The 21,928-nt window shown below is 44.3% G+C and overlaps 1 protein-coding gene across 7 annotated transcripts in view; it reads left to right on the top strand.

The window, feature by feature from the left end:
- RPIA (ribose 5-phosphate isomerase A) overlaps positions 1 to 19,884 on the top strand; it is a 63,350-nt gene extending 43,466 nt beyond the window's left edge. For 6 of the 7 annotated variants that reach the window (XM_033952385.1, XM_033952360.1, XM_033952367.1 and 3 more), the window contains one exon: positions 4,562 to 4,777. In XM_033952385.1, the coding sequence (XP_033808276.1) occupies positions 4,562 to 4,659 (98 nt within the window). In that variant the 3' untranslated portion in view covers positions 4,660 to 4,777. Of the gene's footprint in view, positions 1 to 4,561; positions 4,778 to 18,332 lie in introns of those variants that run through there. The other variant, XR_004540139.1, reaches the window with a different exon arrangement.
- Positions 19,885 to 21,928: the final 2,044 nt, after the last annotated feature.

Consider the following 21,928-nt stretch of genomic DNA (forward strand, 5'->3'; position numbering starts at 1 on the left):
ACCTCACGAATGGACGCTCAATTTTTCGCCTCTACGTCAGGTGTTTGCTCAATGGGGGACCCCGCATATGGACCTCTTTGCGTCCCCCCTCAACAACAAGCTGCCTCAGTTCTGCTCCCGAATATACTCTCCCCAGCGTCTCGAGGCAGATGCTTTTCTCCTGGATTGGACGGGTCAGTTTCTCTATGCCTTCCCTCCATTTCCGCTGATTCTCAGGACTCTTGTCAAACTCAAGACAGAACATGCCACCATGATTCTGATAGCTCCTCGGTGGCCCAGACAACCGTGGTACTCCCTTCTACTTCAACTCAGCACCAGGGAGCCTCTGCTTCTACCAGTTTTTCCCTCTCTGCTTACTCAGTCGAGGTTCCTTACTCCATCCCAAACTGCAGTCTCTACACTTAACAGCTTGGTATCTTTCTACATGACAGACTCCTCGCAGTTTTCCCAGTCTGTTCAAGATGTTTTGGTTGCTTCCAGAAAGCCATCCACTCGACAGTCCAAAAATGGACTAGATTTTCTGCTTGGTGTTCCACCCGCCAACTGGAGCCAATGTCTACCTCCTTGACTTCTGTTTTAGATTATTTACTTCACTTATCGCAATCTGGACTTCAGTCTACATCTATCTGAGTCCATCTCAGTGTGATTGCTGCTTTTCATCAGCCTCTTGATGGGAAACCTCTCTCTGCACATCCTGTAGTTTCCTGATTTATGAAATGACTTTTTCCATGTTCATCCACCACTTAAACCACCTCTAGTGGTCTGGGATCTCAATGTTGTTTTGGCTCAACTGATGAAACCTCCATTTGAACCAATTGATAAAGCTCATCTCAAGTATCTCACTTGGAAAGTGGTTTTCCTGATTGCCCTCACGTCTGCTCGAAGAGTCAGTGAGTTACAAGCTTTGGTTGCAGACCCACCTTTCACAGTTTTCCACCATGACAAGGTGGGCCTCCGTACTCATCCAAAATTCTTACCTAAAGTGGTTTCAGAATTTCACATCAATCAATCTATTGTTCTGCCAGTATTTTTTCCAAAACCTCATTCTCACCCTGGAGAAGTGGCGCTCCATACTTTGGACTGCAAGCGCACTCAACCTCACAGAACAACTCCTCAACTTTTCATCTCTTTCGATCCAAATAAGTTGGGACGTCCTATCTCGAAGCGCACCATCTCCAACTGGATGGCTGCTTGCATCTCTTTCTGCTATGCTCAGGCTGGTCTCCCTCTGCAGGGTCGAGTCACGGGCCATAAAGTTAGAGCAATGGCGGCATCTGTAGCTTTCCTCAGATCAACTCCTATTGAGGAAATCTGCAAGGCTGCCACTTGGTCCTCGGTTCATACATTCACCTCTCATTACTGTTTGGATACTTTATCCAGGAGGGATGGCCAACTCTCCCTCTATCCCATTCTGCTTAGCTTGGAGGTCACCCATGTGTGAGAATATGCTGCCTGCTTGTCCTGGGATAAAGCACAGTTGCTTACCATAACAGTTGTTATCCAGGGACAGCAGGCAGATATTCTCACAACCCACCCACCTCCCCTGGTTTGCTTCTTAGCTAGTTATCTGAACTGAGGATCCTCACAGGAGACGCGCGCCCTAGTTTGGGCGGGAAGGCACTCGCGCATGCACAGTGCAGCACTCGGAAGCTCTTATAAAGATCTTCAAGCAAGTCTGCTTTTGAGGCTGTCCGCTGCGGGGCTCCATCGGTGACATCACCCATGTGTGAGAATATCTGCCTGCTGTCCCTGGATAACAACTGTTACGGTAAGTAACTGTGCTATTAAGATGGACTTGGGAAAATCCACTTCTTAATTTGTAGGATAAGCAGCATAAAATTTGTTTTACTCTTTTGGGATCTTGCCAAGTACTTGTGACCTAGACTGGGTACTGTTGGAGACAGAATTATTGACTTGATAGACTTTTGCTCTATCCCAGTATGGCAGTTCTTAATGCTATGTCTATCCAAACCATTTAGTCAGCCTTGCGTGTGGATGTTTGAGTACGTCACTGAGAGATTAAAGGAGAAGGTTATGTATATAGGATAAAGTTGTATTTTGGGTATTTTTTAACTTTTGTAGAAAGCCCTTGATAGGACACAGTGACGTAGCAAGGGTAGGAGGCGCCTGGGGCAGTGGACCTCCAGCACTTTACTCCACCCCCATTCCTTCCCCGTCCCTCCTTTACTTCTTAAACTCTGCTGCCACACTGGCTTTGGCTGTCCGTCTGACATCACTTCTTGATCCCATGACAAGGAAGTGACTTCAGAGGGAGAGCCGAGGCTGGCGAAGGAAGCAGGTTGGAAATGCTGCTCTTGCTGATGAGAAATCAAGAGGTACAGGGGCAGAAAGAAGAAGAGGTGTCCGCGCCCCACCAAGATGGCATCCGGGGCAGTCTGCCCCCCCTTTACTAGGCCATGGATAGGCTACATATACTATGACTTTGTGTTGAGTCCATACCTAAAGAATCATATAAATCAGTTACATACCATACCATACAGTTTCTTATACCCCAAAATTTTCAACAAGATGCGGAAAAATTTATTTAACTAGACCACATTGCATAATATACAAGAATTATTCAGGGCCACTGCATTTCTCCAGGACAAGTGAAAGAATAAGGCGGCCTCCCCCAAGCTTGAAGAGAATGTGCAAGGTGTGACTTTTCTTTACATGTAAAGAGGTTTACTTATATTAGTCTGCTTTGTTACAAACTCCTGCAGTCCTTGTAGTTAATTAAAAAAAAAAGAAATGGCTTTGCTGACCATGAAGAACCTTTGGCTTTCCCTTACCCTTAGAAGCATTTGTGCCAGTATGGCTCTAATGTGCTGAAGCTTCTTGTTTGTTGAAGTGTCCACTAGATGGTGCCCTTGTTCCACAGTTATTCAGAGATTTACAGTGAGCTTTTCCAGGCATCGATGCACATTTCCTTCTACTACCACCAATAGCTTACTTTTATTTTTTAAAAGACTAATGGCGCCTTTTTTTTGGCTAGCATACTAGACCAGATTTCTATACAGCCGGTATGAGTTAAAACCACTATCCACTTTTCATGTGCAGTAATTAGCTGGAAATAAAGCAGTGCTTATTCTGTAATTCTAGCATGATTCGTGAATTTGAGAGAGGAAAGTCTAGGCATTTCCTTTTTCTTTACACAATATATAAAAGTTTTTAAAAGTAAATTAAATTTATAAACAAAATATTTATTTATTTTAGTATTTATATACCATTTACAGCCTACTGTATTTTTCGCACTATAAGGCACACCCTAGCTTTAGAGGAGGAAAACAAGAAAAAAAAGCATTCTGAACCAAATTGTGTACTAATATATTCCAGGCTCTGCACCCAGCCCCTCCACACACACTCCATGACAGGCTCTGCACCCTGTCCCCCCTCCCTGCCAGGCTCTGCACCCAGTCCCCTTCCCTCCCTACTCTACCAGGCTATGCAACCAGCTTCTCTCCCTGCCAAGCTCTGCACCCTTTGGCATGTCACCTAGCGTATGGAATCCAGAAGGGGCGTAACAGAATGGAAGATTAGGTTTATACCTTCGATAATCTTCTTTCTGTTAGTCCCTGGTAGTTGGGTTATCTGATTTAATACTATTATGTACAGTATTCAAAGGCTGATAAAGTCATGGTCTGAGTTACTAACCTAAAACTTGGTATATCCTAATAAACCTAAACTGATGTAGCTGACCACATGTGAACGTTTCTGGGAAAATATGTTTAAAATCACCAGACTTTGTTTTCCTAGAGATGGTCTCGCATATTCTTTTTTGATCGGAAAATTCTAATGGAAGTCCACTATCAATTGGGAGTAAAAAAAAAAATGTCAAACAACTTAGTCTGTCAACATAATTGGTATCCACAGTTGCAATAACTTGCCTGAATCACAAGGGATATGAACTGGTTCCCAGCCTGCTGCTCTGTTAGACTACTCCTCTACTAAAAGTGTCATATATTTTATTTGAAGAGCCTAGGCTGGGTTAAAGATGAGTGAAATTGGAGACAGCAATGACCCCCTTCAGTGACGGAGTGTGTATTCCTTGCTACGCATGGAAAGTCTGGGTGTTAAGAGGGCATCACCAGCTTTGTGGCTGCATTTTATACAGATTTGGTCACCTGTCTGGGATAATATGCCTCCTAGAGCCCGTAGCTATTTGATGAATATGTAATTTGAAGGGGGAAGGGAGGTTTAGGTGGGTAGGGTGTGTGATTTTAGGAGTTTCTTGTTGGGGGCACTGTGAAGAACAAACATGTGGCTCAATTTGATATGTTTTGTGTTTATTTGATGTCTAAGGCCCTGTTTTACTAAGGTGAGCTAACAGATTAGCGCGTGCTAATCGCTAATGCTTGCATGTTAGTCTATGGACGCATTAGTGTTTAGCATGTGCTAATGGGTTAGTTCATCTTAGTAAAGCAGGGGGTAAGTGTTGAAAATTAAATAAAAATTGATTTAATTAAAAAAAAAATGACAAGAGTTCAATTAAAAAATAAATCAAACAAACAAAACCTAGACCATGGTAAAAGAAATTCATAATGTATTTGCTTCTTTCCAGGTGTGGTGGATACGGGCCTTTTTATTAATATGGCAGAGAAGGTGTACTTTGGGTTGGAAGATGGTTCGGTCAGCGTACATGAAAAGTCAGGGCATTAGCACTACGAGCAGGAACTTCCCTTGGATTCTGCTTGCAGAAGACATAATGCAGAAGATCTCTTGCATAATGTGTGTGTGTGTCTCTCTCTCTCTCTCACTTTTTTTTTGTTTGTTTTAGGAGGAGGGGCGGGGTGGGTGGGTGAAATATGGATCTTTGAAATGGTAAAAAATGAATAATTAGAACTTCTGATTTCCCAAGAAATACTGTATTTTTCGCTCCAATAAGACGTACTTTTTGCCCCCAAGAAAGTGGGCGGAAATAAAGGTGCATCTTATGAAGCGAATATTCCCCCACAAAAAAACCCCGTCGGTACCTTTAAATGTTGGAGGTCGGTGGATGACTGCCTGTTGCTTGTCAGGGCCCGCGGCGCACTAATGCCTGGGCCCAGACCCTTCCCTAATTGGGCCGGTCGCTGGTGCTTCTCAGGGCTGCTGCCTGCTGATTACCGGCATGTCGGGGCCAGTGGCGCACAATCGTGCTACTGCATGGGTGTGCGCCACTTCTGAATGGCTGCCTTAGTAGAACAGAGCAGTCATTCAGAAGTGGCGCCTGCCCACGCTGTAGCGCGCTTGTGCGCCGCTGACCTCGACGTGCCGGTAATCAGCAGGCAGCAGCCCTGAGAAGCATCAGCTACCGGCCCAATTAGGGAAGTGTCTGGGCCCAGGCATTAGTGCGCCGTGGGCCCTGACAAGCAGCAGGCAGCCGTCCACCAACCGCCAACATTTAAAGGTACCGCCGGGGGGGGGGGGGGGCCTGGGATGGAATTTAACGGTGCTGGGGGTATGTAACAAATGATTGGGGGGTGCTGGCTCAGATATTAAAGGTGCTGGGGGGCTGGGACTGAATTTAAATGTGCTGGGGGGGTATGTAAAAATGAGGATTGATTGGGGAAGCAGGCTCAGAATTTAAAGGTGCTGAGGCTGGGACTGAATTTAAAGGTGTTGGGTATATATTAGTATACAATTTGATTCAGAATGGGTGTTTTTCTTGCTTTCCTTCTTTAAATCTGGGGTGCGTCTTATAGTGAGGTGCATCTTATGGAGCGAAAAATATGGTATATACTGCATTGTTTTTAGCTGTATGAATTTTGGTGAACTTGACCACCTTCAATTGAGGTGGCCTTTTTTCCCCCATGTGAAATAATATTGTCATGGTTTTATTTTGGTAGGTCATCTGACTTTTTTACCAATTTTATGGAGTTTATAAAATGAATTTCAATTTTTTTTTTTTTTTTTAAATGTACTTCTGTGAGAAATAGATGAATATTTGTGGAAAAAGTGTGGATGGAACTGTACACATCAACCAGGGAAACTCAAATAGATGAATATTATATTTATTCAAAGTCAATCAATATTTGTTTTAGAGATTGTTTTATTGACTTTGAATAAATATAATATTCATCTATTTGAGTTTCCCTGGTTGATTTTCAAACATAAATACACATCACATTGTTGACCACTAACTTAGAAAATAAAAACAGAATAGAGACAAAAGCAGCATCCTGAGGTTGTGAGTTTGATCCCAACCTGTTCCCTGTGACTCTTAGCAAGTCATTTAACTCCCTACCCTCCATTGCCCCGGGTACCACAGTTAGATTGTGATCCTGCCAGGACAGATAGGGAAAATATTTAAGAGTGTCTGATTATTATTCAGGGTATTATAAACTACTTTGGGTGAATCTCTTCATGAAAAAGGCAGTTAAATAAATGAAAGAAAATTATCAGACCCTAACCCTAATCTCTCTATGTAAACTGACTTGATCATGTACTGCCAGGCCATGTAGAAAATTTTAGTATAGTAAATAATAAGCAATCCTAAATTTCTATTCAAGGTCATCTTTTGAATTCCATTTCAATCAAGTTTCAAGTTTTATTTTAATTTGATGAATCGCTTATTTGGTTTTACTAAGCGAGTTACAATATTAATAATTATATTTTTAAAAAGGCATATATTTCAACATGACGTTTAAAATTTAGACCAGGGGTGTCAAAGTCAGTCCTCGAGGGCCTCAATCCAGTCGGGTTTTCAGGATTTCCCCCAATGAATATGCATGAGATCTATTTGCATGCACTGATTTCAATACATATTCATTGGGGAAATCCTGAAAACCTGACTGGATTGCAGCCCTCGAGGACCGACTTTGACACCTGTGATTTAGACGTTTAAAATTTAGACCGACAGACTTACAGACAGATCAATACATAAGGCAAAGAGGGACAGAACTACATTTCAATATTTTAAAGTACTGCAGAAAACCATAAAAGGAAATAACATTAGGGAGGGTAAAATAGAAACCTGAAAGAAACTAATGTAAAATTTAAGCATAGTTTAAAGATTAAAAGCATCTTTAAAAAGAAAACTCTTTAAATTACTTTTAAAACGATTCAAAGTTATTTTCCTCTCTTACATGTTGAGGTAAAGTGTTCCAAAGTTGCGGGGCCATCACTGAGAACATATCATGTCATCGAGTTCCAATGATTTTCAGAGAGGGGACTACCATGAGGTTTTGATTAGTGGACCGGAGAGAATGCGACGTACTATAAGGGATGAGTAAATTGTTAATAAATTGGGGTTCATTAGTGGAAAGAGTTTTGAATACTAAGAGTAAAATTTTAAAACTAATACGGTGGTTAATTGGAAGCCAATGAGATTTAATCAAGAAAGGAGTGACATGATCATATTTTTTACCGTTATGAATGAGTTTAACGGCAGTGTTCTGAATTATCTGAAAACGCTTCTTTTCTTTTTGTGTGACATTTATTAATAAAGGATTACAGTAGTCAAGCTTAGCGATAATTAAAGTGGATTAATATATTTAGTGATTTTGGCTCTAGAAACTTAGAGATCGAGTGAATCATTCTCAGTCTATAAAAACAAGATTTTACAGTATTCCTTATGTGCTCATGGTAAGAAAATTTCTCATCGATGATGACACCCAATATTTTTAATTATGTTACCAACTCCAAGTGGAAGTTATCGAGGGTGAAAGGGGTACTCAAGTTTATTCCCTTTTTCCATGGGAAGAGAAGAGCTTTTGTTTTCTGTATATTTAGAGCTAGCATGATGGAACTAAGCCAAAGTTTAATCCTTTCTAGCTTTTTATTAATCTCGAGTATTTCCTCCTTATTTTTTGGATTTAGACGGTGTAAAAGTTGTATGTCGTCTGCGTATGCGAAGGCGGTGAAGCCTATTGACTTAGTAGAGGGGACAGAAAAATATTGAACAATAATGGAGATAGGATGGATCCTTGAGGAATACCATAATTAAAAGTGTGGGGGGGCATAATCAAAAAAATGTCTAAGTCCCCTTTTGGCCTAAGGCCTTAAACGTTGAAAGTAGAAGCAGGGAAAATGTCCATTATCAAAAAAAAGTCCAAAAGGAGGGTTGTTTTTTTTTTTTTTTTTTATAATGGCCTGCCTCTACTTTCAGCTGTTTAAACGCCCAGACCACCACTACGTCTAAACTTATACCATATAATCAACCTAAAAAAAGCCTAAGCCCCAAATGTCCAAAACAAGGGCTTTTAGGCGAAGGAGGAGGCGAAGGCGTCCTTTGCCTAAAAGCTGGATTCTGTAACCGGTGTCTATCAAAAACAACACTGGTTACAGAATCTACTCCCCCCCCTACAACGATCCGAGCAAGAGGGAGCCCAAGCCCTCCTGCCCTGTCGAACAGCGACCCCCCCCCGACAACATTGGGGCAAGAGGGAGCCCAAGCCCTCTTGCCCCATCAACAGCCCGACATTCCCCGACATGATTGGGGCAAGAGGGAGCCCAAGCCTGGCCCATGTGCCTAAGGCCCCCCCTACAGGAGGAGCCTAAGGCTCCTGGGCTTATTCTGGTTGGCCCAGGCGCCTCAGGCCCCACCTGTGGGCGGGGTTTGAGCCACCTGGGCCAATCCGGCCCCATTCCTGGGCTGGCTGGCATGCCGGACAGACGGGCTTGGAACCCGGCTGGCCGGCCGGCCAACAATATCAAGGTATGGGGGTGGGGGGGGCGATCGGGGGTTCGGAGGGGGTTGAGTCAAGGGTAGGAGGGCCTGGGATCCCTCCTGCCCGTATTTTAGTGGGGATGAGTGGTAGGGGGTGCCGCCGGGGCAACAGGGCTTGGGCTCCCACTTTCCCCAATTGTATCGGGGAATGTCGGGCTGTCGACGGGGCAAGAGGTCTTGGGCTCCCTCTTGCTCCGATGTTGTCGGAGGGGGGGTGATGTATCGCGGCAGGAGAGATTGGCCATCTCCCCTGCCACGATGCGTTCTCTCCTCTACCCAAACTGCCACAACCTGCGGCAGGAGAGCTTGGGCATCTCTCCTGCCGGGGGTCGCAGCAGTTCGGGTAGAGGGGTGATCGCATTGCGGTAGGGGAGATGAGGCATCTCTCCTGCCACGATGGTTACGGTGTGGGGGAGGGGAGAGGGGGGAGGAGATAGGTTGCCGGCCCGCTGAACTGATCGCGCGAGCCGCCATCAGCTCAGCGGCCCCTTTTTCGGCACTTATACCTGTTTTGACTTGGTCTAAGTCAAAACGTATAAGTGCCGACTAGGCAACCTGTCAAAATATTTGGTTATACCTGTTGTACGTCTAGGTGTAGGTCGGCGCACCGCCCGCCCTTTCCCCGCCTCTAAAACGACTCTTTTTTCTCTCTGTACGTTTAGAGGCAGGGGAAAGGCCTAAGCTGGTTTTAAATTCGTCTAAAACCAGCTTTGATTATGGGTACTTGGACGATCAGGCTTTTTGATCGTCCAAGTACCCATTTAGGCCACTTTTTAGACTTTTTTTGTTGTTTTTCTTATTATGAGCCCTATAAGGTTTAGAGACGGTGTTATTGAAGGTAACTATAGATGATCGATCAAAGAGAAAGGAACTGAGCCAATCAAGTATTTGGTCACAGACACCTATGGATTTTAGTCTCTCAAGTAGTAATACATGATCAATAGTGTCAAATACTGCTGACAAATCTAAGGAAAAGAGAATGACAGAGTTATGATGATCTAAATAATAAAGTATATTTGTGGTCAGACCGATCAGTGAGTACTCTGTAGAATGGGTTTTCCTAAACCCTGTCTGGTTTGGATGTGTAAACTGGAGTTAAGGCTATTTAAGATAAGTGTATGTATAAAGGGACCGAAGCAGGAAAATTTTTTTTTTTAATGAATGGAGGGATAATCTCTAAATGAGATCCCTTTATATTAACTCTTTGAAATCCTGCTGATATTTTTCTAGTTCTACATTCCAACCAATCTGACCAAAAGGTGTAAGAAGGATGTCACAATTGTTTGTTATCAACAATGCTAATTACCAGATAAATGAGTCTGAAAAGTGATGCTCTCAAAATACACTTCTTTTTGTTATATGCAGTCAAGCATGTAACTGCTTGGGAACATCCATCTAGTCTGCCCATCCGCAGTAACCATTATCTCTTTCTCTCGCTGAGAGATCCCACGTGCCTATCCCAGGCCCTTTTGAATTCAGACACCTCTTCTAGGAGACTGTTCCATGCATCTACCACCCTTTCTGTAAAAAAGTATTTCCTCAGATTACTCCGGAGCCTATCGCCTCTTAACTTCATCCTATGCCCTCTCATTGCAGAGTTTCCTTTCAAATGAAAGAGACTTGACTCATGTGCATTTACATTACGTAGGTATTTAAACGTCTCTTTTCACATCTCCCCTCTCCCGCCTTTCCTCCAAAGTATACAGATTGAGATCTTTAAGTCTGTCCCTATACACCTTATGATGAAGACCACATACCATTTTAGTAGCCTTCCTCTAGACATGGCATTTGAGCAAGCAGTTTTACACAGCTTGGTTGCACATTAATTTTTACTCTATGCCACCATCTCAATCAATTTCTGGGTCACCAACAACAGAAAAGTGTGCTGGCATTTGCACTGTACAGTATGTCTATTGAGTGAGCAAAGTTGTTTACCTATAATGGGGGTTCTTTGCAACCATACATTCCTTCCAGCCTTATCACCTAAAAAAAAGGGGGTAGACATCAAGAATGACCTAGTATTATCTTTTATTTTTCCACATATGCACAGTAAGGGTCTCATGCTGTACGCTCTAGAACAACTGAGTAATCATAGGCTGCTGAAGGGAATGTGGGAATCTTGCAAACTTACTGAATTAAAAAGCAAGCAAACCCCGATAGTTCATCTTGGCTTGGCCAGATGATGTTGCCAGAAAACATGACTGCAGTTCTCAGTTGTCTACAGAGAACCCTTGTCACAGGTAAACAACTTTGTTTTCTAAGCTGTTATCACTTTTACCTTGCTGTGCTATATGTCTGGAATATTCTTCCCGAGTCTTGCTCAGTCTCAGCCTAGATTTGAAAGACCAAACAGCCCACCTTTTTGAGGCTGTTTTAACTCTTAATTCCCCTGTTCATCTTTTCAGGATCCATGTTTGTTTTCATCATTCCTACAATAAATAACACCCTAATCCCTTATTTGTAGTCATAGGAAGGGGGAAATTGTCTTGTGCCGTCAGCTAACAAAATATATCCTATTTGTAGAAATTAATGTGAAATTAATCACTCCCATTATACAATTTTAAATAACCTGTTTTGACACCTTCGGAGTATTAACATATTTTGTCACCTGGTACCCTTTAGCAAAAGCAGCTGAACTTTGGATAGAAAAACATCTGTTTTATAGTACTGGCAGGCAAATATTTGAAGGGTCCTTTGATCTGATGCTTTTGCATGCAAGACTAGAAACAATATAAAAGTTGTAAATAAATAAATGATGCTTTTTTTAAGAAATGTTTGATTTTAATAGAGCTAGGCAATAATGTGATCATTTACCCTCACATGGAAAAAACTGAGGCATGGAAGAGCCTGAAAATAAGACAGTGTCTTATATTAATTTTGGGCCAAAAAATGCACTAGGTCTTATTTTTTCATGTACAATGATCCTCTCCCTTCCTCTCCTTCACCTCAATTCTTCCTCTTTCCTTTCTCTCCCCATGTGTAGCATCTTTCTTTCCCTCTCACCCATCCCCTCGTGCCTTCCCTCTGCAACATCTTTCCATTTCCCTGTGCAGCAGAACCCTTGCACTGTGCACAGAATCTTTCTATCCCTCCCTCCCATCCCTCATGCAGCAGAACCCTTGCATGGCTTCTATCCTTCCCGTGTAACAACCATTGAGCAGCCTGGTATAGTCCTTACGAATGCGTTATATACCTCACTGCTACCAGCAGGTGGAGACTGAGCACAAGCTTGTATATCAATATAGCTTCCCCTCTTGCAATCCAGTCTAGAGATCTGCACGGGAACGGGGATTGCGGGACTCCCGCAGGGATCCCCCCAGGTCTACGGGACTCCCGCGGGGATCCCCCCCCCAGGTCTACGGGACTCCTGCGGAGATCCCCCCTGGCTCATGGGACTCCTGCGGGGATGGAACTGGGGTTCCCGAGGCCTGGAAAGAGAATTGGTAGAAGATAGACAAAAGCAGAAACTGGGATCAAGATGATGGAAGAACAAAATGTCCCACCACCTACAGCAAGGGGGATGTTCATTTTGAGGTGGGCTAAGCTCAAAGTGGGAGGCCTAGCCCCCTCTCATGGCCACCAAATGTGTTTAGTACAAAATGAAGTACTTGCTGAGTTCAGTTTTGGCACATTTTTCTTATGGAACCATTGTCCTAAAAAGTGCCTCTCTCAATTCTGCTTTAAATTATTTTGATGCTGTATTGTTTGATTCTTTATTCATTTCTGCATTAAAAACCATTTGTGGATCTTGAGGGGACCTCTCACAAGTTACCTATGCCAGATGGTGAAACCAGATTTGTTTGCTCTACAGATATGAGCTTTATATTGCCAAAAAATCCAACTCTTTTAACAAGAAATGGTGAACCCTATAGTCACATGACCTAATGTCTATTCTAATTCTTTCCGATGATGTATGCATCTCTTATTTCTGTTCACTGTTATTTGTTTATATTGTATTTTATTGTTGGTTTAAAATAAACTAAGACTTAAAAAAAATAAATCAAAACTGTCAGAAGTAATTGCTGCTTTTTATGGGGGGGTCGGGCGGGGACAGAGGAGATTCCTCACGGGGTTGGGCGGTGACAGAGGGGATTCCTTATGGGGACAGGCGGGGATTCTTGCTGGGGCAGGTGGGGAAGGACAGGATACTGGTGGGGACGGGCGGGATTTCTGTCCCCGCACAACTCTCTAAGCCAGTCTCCTCAGCCTCTATTAAAGCAAGTGGTAAGACTAATTCAGCTCCCCTCTTAGTACTATTGGAATTTTGTTTTGGACTCCTGGGTTCCACTTTTGTGCCCGGATAGAGCTTGGACTCGGGTCCTATTTGGGGATCCATCCGACTTCGGGGGTGTTAAACTCAGCGGGTCTCGTGCTGGGTCCCTCCCCCCACCTTCCTCCACATCCCCACATTTTTGTAGAGGTGCCTCAGCCAGCAGCCTGGCCCCCCTGGTTGGTCAGCCCTCCAGCTTTGAGAGCCGTGGAGTCTGTTCTGACTAAGTGGAAAAAAAAAAATCCTGAGGTGTGCCAGTCTAAAGGGCTCAATTCGCTATAAAACTGCCTTTTGTATTGTTTTTGTCTCATCTAACCGGCACTTTTATTACAGCTAGGGCATTTTTCAGCACAAAGAGCACTTTTAAAATGCTCCAGACACGAGGTAATCGTGGCCAGCCTGTGTAAGCGTTGTGCAAGCCAGAGAGGTGGGGGAGTCTCATCGGCAGTGATTGCCAGCAGCCAGGGCACTCTGCCACATGTACCTCGCGAAGGATTCCCTTGCTGCCAGAGCAGCTGGGGATTCCTTTTTCACATCGGACGCTTCCTCGGCCTCAGTGTCAGGAAAGTTCCAGGCTTTTCAGACACGACAGGCCGCAGGAGCTCCGATTTTGGTGGGAACCTCCTTCATTTCTGTTACCTCAGGTGACCTTCCTCCTGTTCTGGAAATACAGGGGCAAGGTATGGCTGGGTCTCCTGCTGAGGCAGGGAGTCCCTTGGGGCTGCCGGGGGTTTTCCCCCTGAATTTTTGTTAGCACCTTGTAAATCTTATATGCTGGCGGCAGGAGTTTCCGTGTCCACTCCGGGGATCTGGGGGGGGGTTACCCTCGATGTCTTCCCCATCACGGCCCCACACAGAGGCTGTTTTGCCCCCTTTACTCCTCATCCAAACGCCTGAGGGTCTCTTGGGATGAGGATTTTTCCCTAGAGGAGCAAGATGTAATTGATGAGGACCTGGACCCTTGGGGAGAATTCCAGAATCCTCTTGGGGGATCGGATTCCACCAGCGAGGGGTTCGAGCACCCTCCAGCTGATGAAGATGCATCTGTGGTGCACATTTTTCAGTGGGAAGAGCTTCATAAGTTAATTCTGCAGGTCTCGGGTTTGCACTTTGAGGACACCGTATTTGAGCCCCCGTGTACAGTGGACCCCTTGTTTAAGGGGATCTGCTCTGCTTCCCGCTCTTTTCCTCTGCATCAGGATATTTGGGATATTATGCTCACACAGTGGCAGGTGCCAGAAGCCCCTTTTCTTTTTGTGCGCTCCATGGCCCGTCTGTATCCCATTCCTGAAAGGGATAGGGACACTTTGAAGTCACCCGTAGTGGACGCAGTAGTCCCGGCCATTTCTAAGAGGCATACCGTGCCTGTTGAGGGAGGTGCGGCCTTGAAAGACCTGGAGGAGCATAAGTTGAAGTCCCTCCTTAAACAGAGTTTTGATGTGAGAGCTCTGTCGGTCCTGGCGGCGATGTGTGTCAGGCTAGTGGCTCGGGCGTGTTTTCGTTGGGCCCAGCATGTGCTTGACAGTAAATCTGAGAATTGGAACTTGCTAAAGCAAGAAGTTGCCAAAATTGAATTGGATGCTTATCTCTTGGATGCCATGTATGACCTCTTGCGAGCTTCTGCCAATTTTTTGGCCTTCGGAGTGGCAGCACGCCGTACCTTGTGGCTTTGCGCTTGATCGGCGGATTCGGCGTCCAAAGCTAAGTTGACGAAGTTCCCTTTTAAAGGATCTTTCTTGTTTGGTGAGGACCTGGACAGGTTGGTTCAGACTCTCACTGATTCCAAAGTGCCTCGTTTGCCTGAGGATAGGCCTAGGCTGCTGGCTCGAGATGGTGCTGTGCGTGGGCATAATTTCTGCCGCTTTTGCTCTGGTAGAGGGGCTGCCTCTTTTCCATCTTCTGGGCTCTCTAGAGGCAGATTCTTCCAGCGCATGCAGTCTTTTCGTGCGGCCCACAGGGTTGCAGGTAATGCCCCCCGCCGGGTCCCCTGCCACCCATCCTGCTCAATGACTCCTTGCCAGCGCCCGTCTTGGTTCTGGTGAGCACACGGCTGAAAGAATTTTATCCAAAGTGGGCAGATATCACGTCCGATCAGTGGGTTCTGGAAGTAATCCAGGCCGGCTATGCTCTGGAGTTCACCCGGTCCTTGCCAGACCGGTTTCTCGCTTCTCCCTCGTTGGTGGCGTGGAAGCAGCAGGCCTTTCATCAAACCCTTCACCAACTGTTGGATCTCCGTGCGGTGGTTCTAGTTCCCCCGCAGGAGTGGGGCACAGGTTGGTACTCTATTTACTTTGTGGTGCCAAAGAAAGAAGGGACCTTTCGACCCATCCTGGATTTGAAGGGGAGTCAACAGGGCTCTTCACCTGCCTTCCTTCCACATGGAAACTCTACGGTCTGTGATTTTGGCGTTTCAGCTGGCAGAGTTTCTGACCTCCCTAGATCTGACCGAGGCCTACTTGCATATTCCTATTCGGGCCTCCCATCATCGCTTCCTGCCCTTTGCGATCTTGGGGCAACATTATCAGTTCTGTGCACTTCCCTTTGCTCTGGCCACGGCTCTGCAGACATTCACCAAGGTGATGGTGGTTGTCGCGGCGGCGTTGCGCAAAGAGGGCATTCTAGTTCATCCCTACCTGGACGACTGGTTCATTTGAGTGATGTCGTTACTGGAGAGCACTTGGGTCACAGCTCAGGTGGTGTAGTTTTTGCAGTCGCTGGGATGGGTAATCAACCTTGCCAAGAGCTGGCTGTCTTCCTCTCAGCTCCTGGAGTATCTAGGTGTGCTGTTCGACAACTCCTTGGGGAAGGTCTTCCTTCCAGAGGCCCGGGTAAGCAAATTGCAATCTCAGATTCGCCTGCTTATGGCGTCCCGGTGTCCAATGTTCGATAAGGATACCTTTTGTCTTACGGCTTGACTCTTGAAAGGGGTCACCTAGGTAAGAAAGGGTATTCAGATAAAGTAATCTCAAAGGGGTCCTGGAGGCTTTCTATCTCTCGGGCTTATGTGAGGGTTTGGCGTCTATTTAAAGAGTGGTGATGCGTGTGGAGTGGTCTCTTTTCGCGCTTTCCTACCTAACATCCTAAAGTTCTTGCAGGATGGCTTGGATAGGGGACTGGCTTGGTCTTCTCTCCAGGTTCAGCTTGCGGCCTTGTGAAAGTTCAGCGTTTGACTGCCATTCCTGACGCGATTCGCTTCTTGTGGGTGGTCAAGTTGCTCAGGCCTCCCGTGCAACTTTCTGTTCCTTCTTGGAATCTAAATCTGGTTCTGTCAGTTGTAGTGTGCCCTCCTTTTGAACCATTGGATGACTGCTCTTTGAAGGACCTTACTCTTAAAGCGGTTTTCTTGGTGGCCATTACTTCAACTAAACGTGTTTCTGAGCTGCAGGCTTTCTCTTGGGCTCCCTTCTTGGAGTTTTCTAGGGAGCAGGTTGTCTTGAGGCCTGTTCCTTCTTTTCTGCCAAAAGTAGTTTCTCCTTTTCAGGTTAATAAATCTGTAGTCCTCCCGGTGTTGGATAGTCGGAAGAGCTCTTCTGAGCAAAGACAGCTGTGCAAGTTGGATTTCAGTAGGGTCCTTCGCTCTTATGTGCAGCAGACCCAGGAGATCAGGAAATCGGATCATCTTTTTGTCCTTCTAGCAGGTCCTCGTAAGGGGGATGGCGCTTCTAAGGCTACTATTGTGTGCTGGATCAAGACTATTGCTTCCACTTATCTTCTAAATAAGCCTGTTCCAGAATTTCTCAAGGCTCATTCCACTAGGGATCAGGCAGCTTCTTGGGCTGAGTCTTCTCTAGTGCCTCCAGTGGATATTTGCAAGGCTGCAGTTTGGTTTTCTCTGCATTCCTTTGTAAGACACTACTGTATGGATGTTCAAGCGTGTCGGGACGCAGTATTCGGTGAAAGTATTCTCGGTGTTGGCCTTTCGGGTGCCCCACCCTTAATGGGTACTGCTTTGGTACGTCCCATTCGTAAGGACTATACCAGTATACCAAGCGATACAGAAGGAGAAATTAGGTTCTTACCTGCTAATTTTCTTTCTGTTAGCTTGTAGATTGGTATAGTCCCCCACCCTGTCTGTCTTTGTGCAGCGATCGCGGGTTTTTGTTTTGCTTGCGTGCAGATTTTGGGGGTTTTGCAGGTTCTAGAATTTTTCTAGGGCCGGGAAGAAGTAAGAACAGCGGCTATGGCTCAGCTGGTGAACTGTGGGGATGTTTTCTATACCAGGATTCAGTTCTACACATGTTCCAACAGTAGTTTATAAGTATTTGTTGTTTTTTCCAATCCTGTTCGGAGTGTGTTATACTGTTTTCAGTTGAAGTCTTTCCTAGGTTCTGCTTGGCTATTCGGCAGACTGGATTGCAAGAGAGGAAGCTATACAGTGCTCCCCCACAAATTCACGGTCGGCGGTCCCGGTCATGTGCAGTATTTTCTGACTGCGAACCGCCAACCAGGAGAGGACAGCTGGAGAGGCAGGAGAGGGCAGCCGGAGCGCCGGTGAGTGAAAGGAATCACTTGCTCTATGCTCCGATTGCCTCTTCCTGTAATAAAGTCGGGCCTTACCAATCGGGAGCTGCTTTGACACGCAGCTCCTGATCGGTAAGGCCCGACTTTAGTACAAGAAGAGGCAGTCGGAGCATACAGCGAGTGATTTCCTTCACTCGCCGGTGCTCTGACTGCTCTCTCCTGTGTCTCCCACTGCCCTCTCCAGTCTCCCCCCCCCTCCCCGAAAAACCATATTTACGGTTTTTCAAGATTCGCGGGGATTCCTGGAACAGAACCCCCGCGAATATCGGAGGAGTACTGTACTTATATACAAATTTTTGCACAGTCTCCACCTGCTGGTAGCAGTGAGGTATATAACCCATTCGTAAAGACTATACCAGTCTACAAGCTAACAGAAAGAAAATTAGCAGGTAAGAACCTAATTTCTCCTTTGTGCATCTGCCACGATACAGCCAACTTTCCTACTCCAGCACATTTAGAACTGAGTGCTATATATTATGCCTAAAAATCGGTGCTGAAAAAAGCACTATTGTATAAACCATGATTAAAGTTAAACATAGAAACACAATGGCAGATACAGGCCATCCATCCACAGCATCCACTATCTCTTCTTAAGAGATCTCACGTGTCTGTCCCATGTTTTCTTGAATTCAGACACAATTTTTGTCTCCACCACCCTTTCTGTAATAAAATATTTCCTTAGATTACTCCTGAGCCTATCGCCTCTTAATTTCATCCTATACCCTCATTCCAAAGCTTTCTTTTTAAGTCTGTCCCCATATGCCTTATGATGAAGACCACCAGCCATTTTAGTAGCCTTCCCCTGGACCAACTCCATCTTGTTTATTTCTTTTTGAACTAACTTCAAGCATTAGGTATTAGGTATAAACAGGTCCCTGTGATTGTTTCTAGTTACTGGAGGTAACAGTTGCCTTGGAGGGCAGAATGTACGGCTACAGAAGAACAGAACCAGGTCCTTGGAGAGAACATCTATAAACCAACCAAAGACTTTTCCATTCTAAGGAAAAAGAGACCAACTGCTTTTCCAGCCAAAATTCAAATTGGTGGACTGCCCTTTTCCCAATCAGGTCAGTGAACCCACTGTTTACAAAGACAAACTGCAGACCTCAGAGCATACCCTGAAGAAAGCCACAGCATGATGGCTGAAATGTCGGTTTCTACCTGGCAAGACACAGCAAGACCCAGAAACCTGCAACAAGCACAATGCCAGCTGCGGAGACCCTGAGAGAACAGGGCACCAAGCCAGTGCCATATTGACAGCTTCCTCCGGATACCAGGCTGAAAGGTGAGGGAAGTGTCCCATCAAAACATTAGAATAACCATTCTAGGTCAGACCAATGGTCCAACTAACCCGGTATCCTGTTTCCAACAGTATCAAAGTTATGTTTTTAAAGACAGCAGTGTGATAATGATTGCAGGTTGTTCTCCCCAACATCTAAAAAAAAAAAATGGTGGCATTGAAGATGTTTGTGATGGAATAAATTTCTAGGCTCGGGATATAACTAATTACATTTTTTTTTTCTTTTTAGCAGCTGCATAGTTGAGATTTGGTTTTGACATACCACAATCTGATCTATATATCAGAACGGTATATTCAGCAGTGGGAAAACCCCTTTGGGGTAGAATATCTAGCCATAATAAAGTTTCACCTCGTGACACTCCAGCTGCATGTTTCTTGTGTGCAGAAGGCAGCTAAAAAGCCCACCAAATATGCAAGGGGGCTGGCATACCTTTACACCTGCATGCTCTGTACTTTGTTAGCTAATTATAAAATAAAATTCTGAAATCAAGGAATCTGGCAGCTACTTAGCTCCAGTCATGTGTGGTACATTTGCAATACTGGTTATGTTTTGGCTGCTTTGTGGCTCCAATTTTTCCTTTGGTTAATTGCATTATATACTGATTTTTGGACTGGACAGTCGGTTCACAAAGCAAAATAAAATCACTGTGAATCTAATAGCACTATGGCATTAAGCAGTATTAGTAGTAATGACACAGAATGGGGTGGAAAAAAGGGTAAGGATTGCAATTCACAGTTAACATAGAAGTACTTACCATACATTAATAATTAATATATACAGGTACTTTAATAGGCTTAGCTAATTGTATTGTGATATCTATAATGCAGTTAATGCACAGTAAAGAACTTTTCCATGTATTTTCTATACAGGAAGATGCTTAGTGACCAAGCCCCTGAAGTTAGTTGAAAGCCTATGCTAAAATCGCATTTGAAAAAATTCTGGAATTATGGAATTAACTTTGAGTGGGGATGTGATTTATGCTTTATTGCACATTTCAATCTAAATGGATATCTGAAAATTAAACTAAAACAATCCCTGTTTGACAGGGCATATACAGCTCTCCCAATGTATTTGCAGGGGTTAGGCTCAAAGCCAACCCGTGAATAGGGAAAAATCACGAATAAGTTTTTGGCCCGGCTCTGACCCACCCCTGCCTCCCTCCTGTGTCCACAGACCTTACCTGGTGGTCTATCGGTGATGCGGGGAAGGAGCGATCTTCCAATGCTCCTGCCCCGTGTAGAGCCGTCATCAAAATGGCAGACATGAGTTTCCGTTGTAATCTCGGCAGCCATTTTGATGACGGCTCTGCACAGGGCAGGAGCATAGGAACATTGCTTCTGCCCTGCATCACTGCTAGACCACCAGGTAAGGTCAAGGTGAGGTTTGGGCAGCCTGAAAAAGAAGAAAAAAAATCATGAATAATCAAATTTGCAAATAGGGAAATCGCAACTACGGAGGGAGAGCTGTAATCTATTCAAGAGAGACAAGACAAATGGGAAATTTTATTTTTAAAATTTCTAGCTTACATTATTTAAATATCTAAGCAGGTCACAACCACCATCAAAATAATAAAATATAAAACACTGCAGGGAAAACAACATGCATTCCCAACACTTGTACTCGTATGCAAGACAAATAGTACAAATTTAAAGTGCCACTTAAATTATCCCATCATAACACTATGATGGGATAGCCTGTCTTAAGTAAGAGCCTTTTGTTGCTTTCAGAAGGTAAGGATTTTTAAGTCTCAGCTTGACAGGTGATGAATTCAATAAAGAGGGCACAGCAACCAAAATCACCTATGAGCTTTATTATGAAGAAGATCAAAGCAACTTGAGTATTAAACATCTGCTTTGGTTGTACCAAATGCCATAATACCAAGCAACAGCAGAGGATGACTTTAGTCTATGAAACATAGCCAATAAGTCAACCTTTTCTTGTAAGGTTTTCACACTTTGTTCCCCTCTTGGGAGCACTTTCGGTAGCACCTGAAGTCTTGTACTTTAAAGCTATGGTGGGAGATGGTGAAGAAAGCACTGGGAATCGGCAATTTTCTCTGTGCTAGATGGGATTCAGCGATTTTATCTGTAAACGCTGGGAATCAGCAATTTCTCTGCATTGCTGGTATCAGCTATTTTCTCTGTAAATGCTGGGAATCAGCGATTTTATCTGCAGTGCTGGGAAGCAGCAATTTCTCTAAGCGGTACTGGGAATCTGTGATTTTCTCTATAAATGCTGGGAATCAGCGATTTTATCTGTGCAATTGGGAATCAGCGATTTCTCTGTGCAGTGCTGGGAATCAGCGATTTTCTCTGTAAATGCTAGGAATCAGCAATTGTATCTGTAAATGCTGGGAAGCAATTTCTCTGATGTAATTTGGGGGAAGGAGCTAGCAAATGAAAACCCAAGAATAATCAAAACCGCGATTGCTGAAACCGTGAATATGGGCGAAGAAGTGTATCTGTTAACGTAGTAATTTCTGCATGAACTGCCAAGGTGCTGTGCTAATTACCATGTTAACAGCACAGCTTAGTAAATAGGTTGCTTTGTTGTGTTTTAACACTCAAAAGTTTCCATTAAATCTATATTGTATGTACAATTTAATTGTGGAATAATGAATCTAAAGATATTCATCACATGTAGTAAAGATACTGATGGCCCCTCCCCCCATTATGGTTGTCCAAAAGTCCATTCCAAACTGGGTTATGATGGAGTTTCACATAGATTTTGAAGGCAGTAAGTCCTCATCAAATTCTGCAACCATACATTTGTGTTTTGTATTGTCAAAGACAAGTTTTTCTAGACACCTTCTCTGCTTAATCACCTCAAAATGATATCTATTCCATTGTACATGTTATACCTGCATAGGGTTACCATATAGCTCCAGAAAAAGGAGGACAGATTGAGACATCTGGACTTTGCTTCCATCAAAAACAATGGAAGTAAGGTGGACAGATTGAAACATCTGGGTTTTACTTCCAATGAAAGCAATGGAAGTAAAACCTGGATGTCTCAATCCATCCTCCTTTTTCTGGAGCCATATGGTAACCGTATATCTGCATGGCCTTGGGTCTTTCCCCTCTATTTCTGATCTCTTCCATTGAGGAATACATAAAAGAGCTTGCCCTCTTATTCCTCCAGGCTGCCCTTGGCTAATGTGGAAGCAACATCTGCGGATTCTGAAGC

Source organism: Geotrypetes seraphini, chromosome 1, assembly GCF_902459505.1.
Source record: "Geotrypetes seraphini chromosome 1, aGeoSer1.1, whole genome shotgun sequence".
Classification (NCBI taxonomy): domain Eukaryota; kingdom Metazoa; phylum Chordata; class Amphibia; order Gymnophiona; family Dermophiidae; genus Geotrypetes; species Geotrypetes seraphini.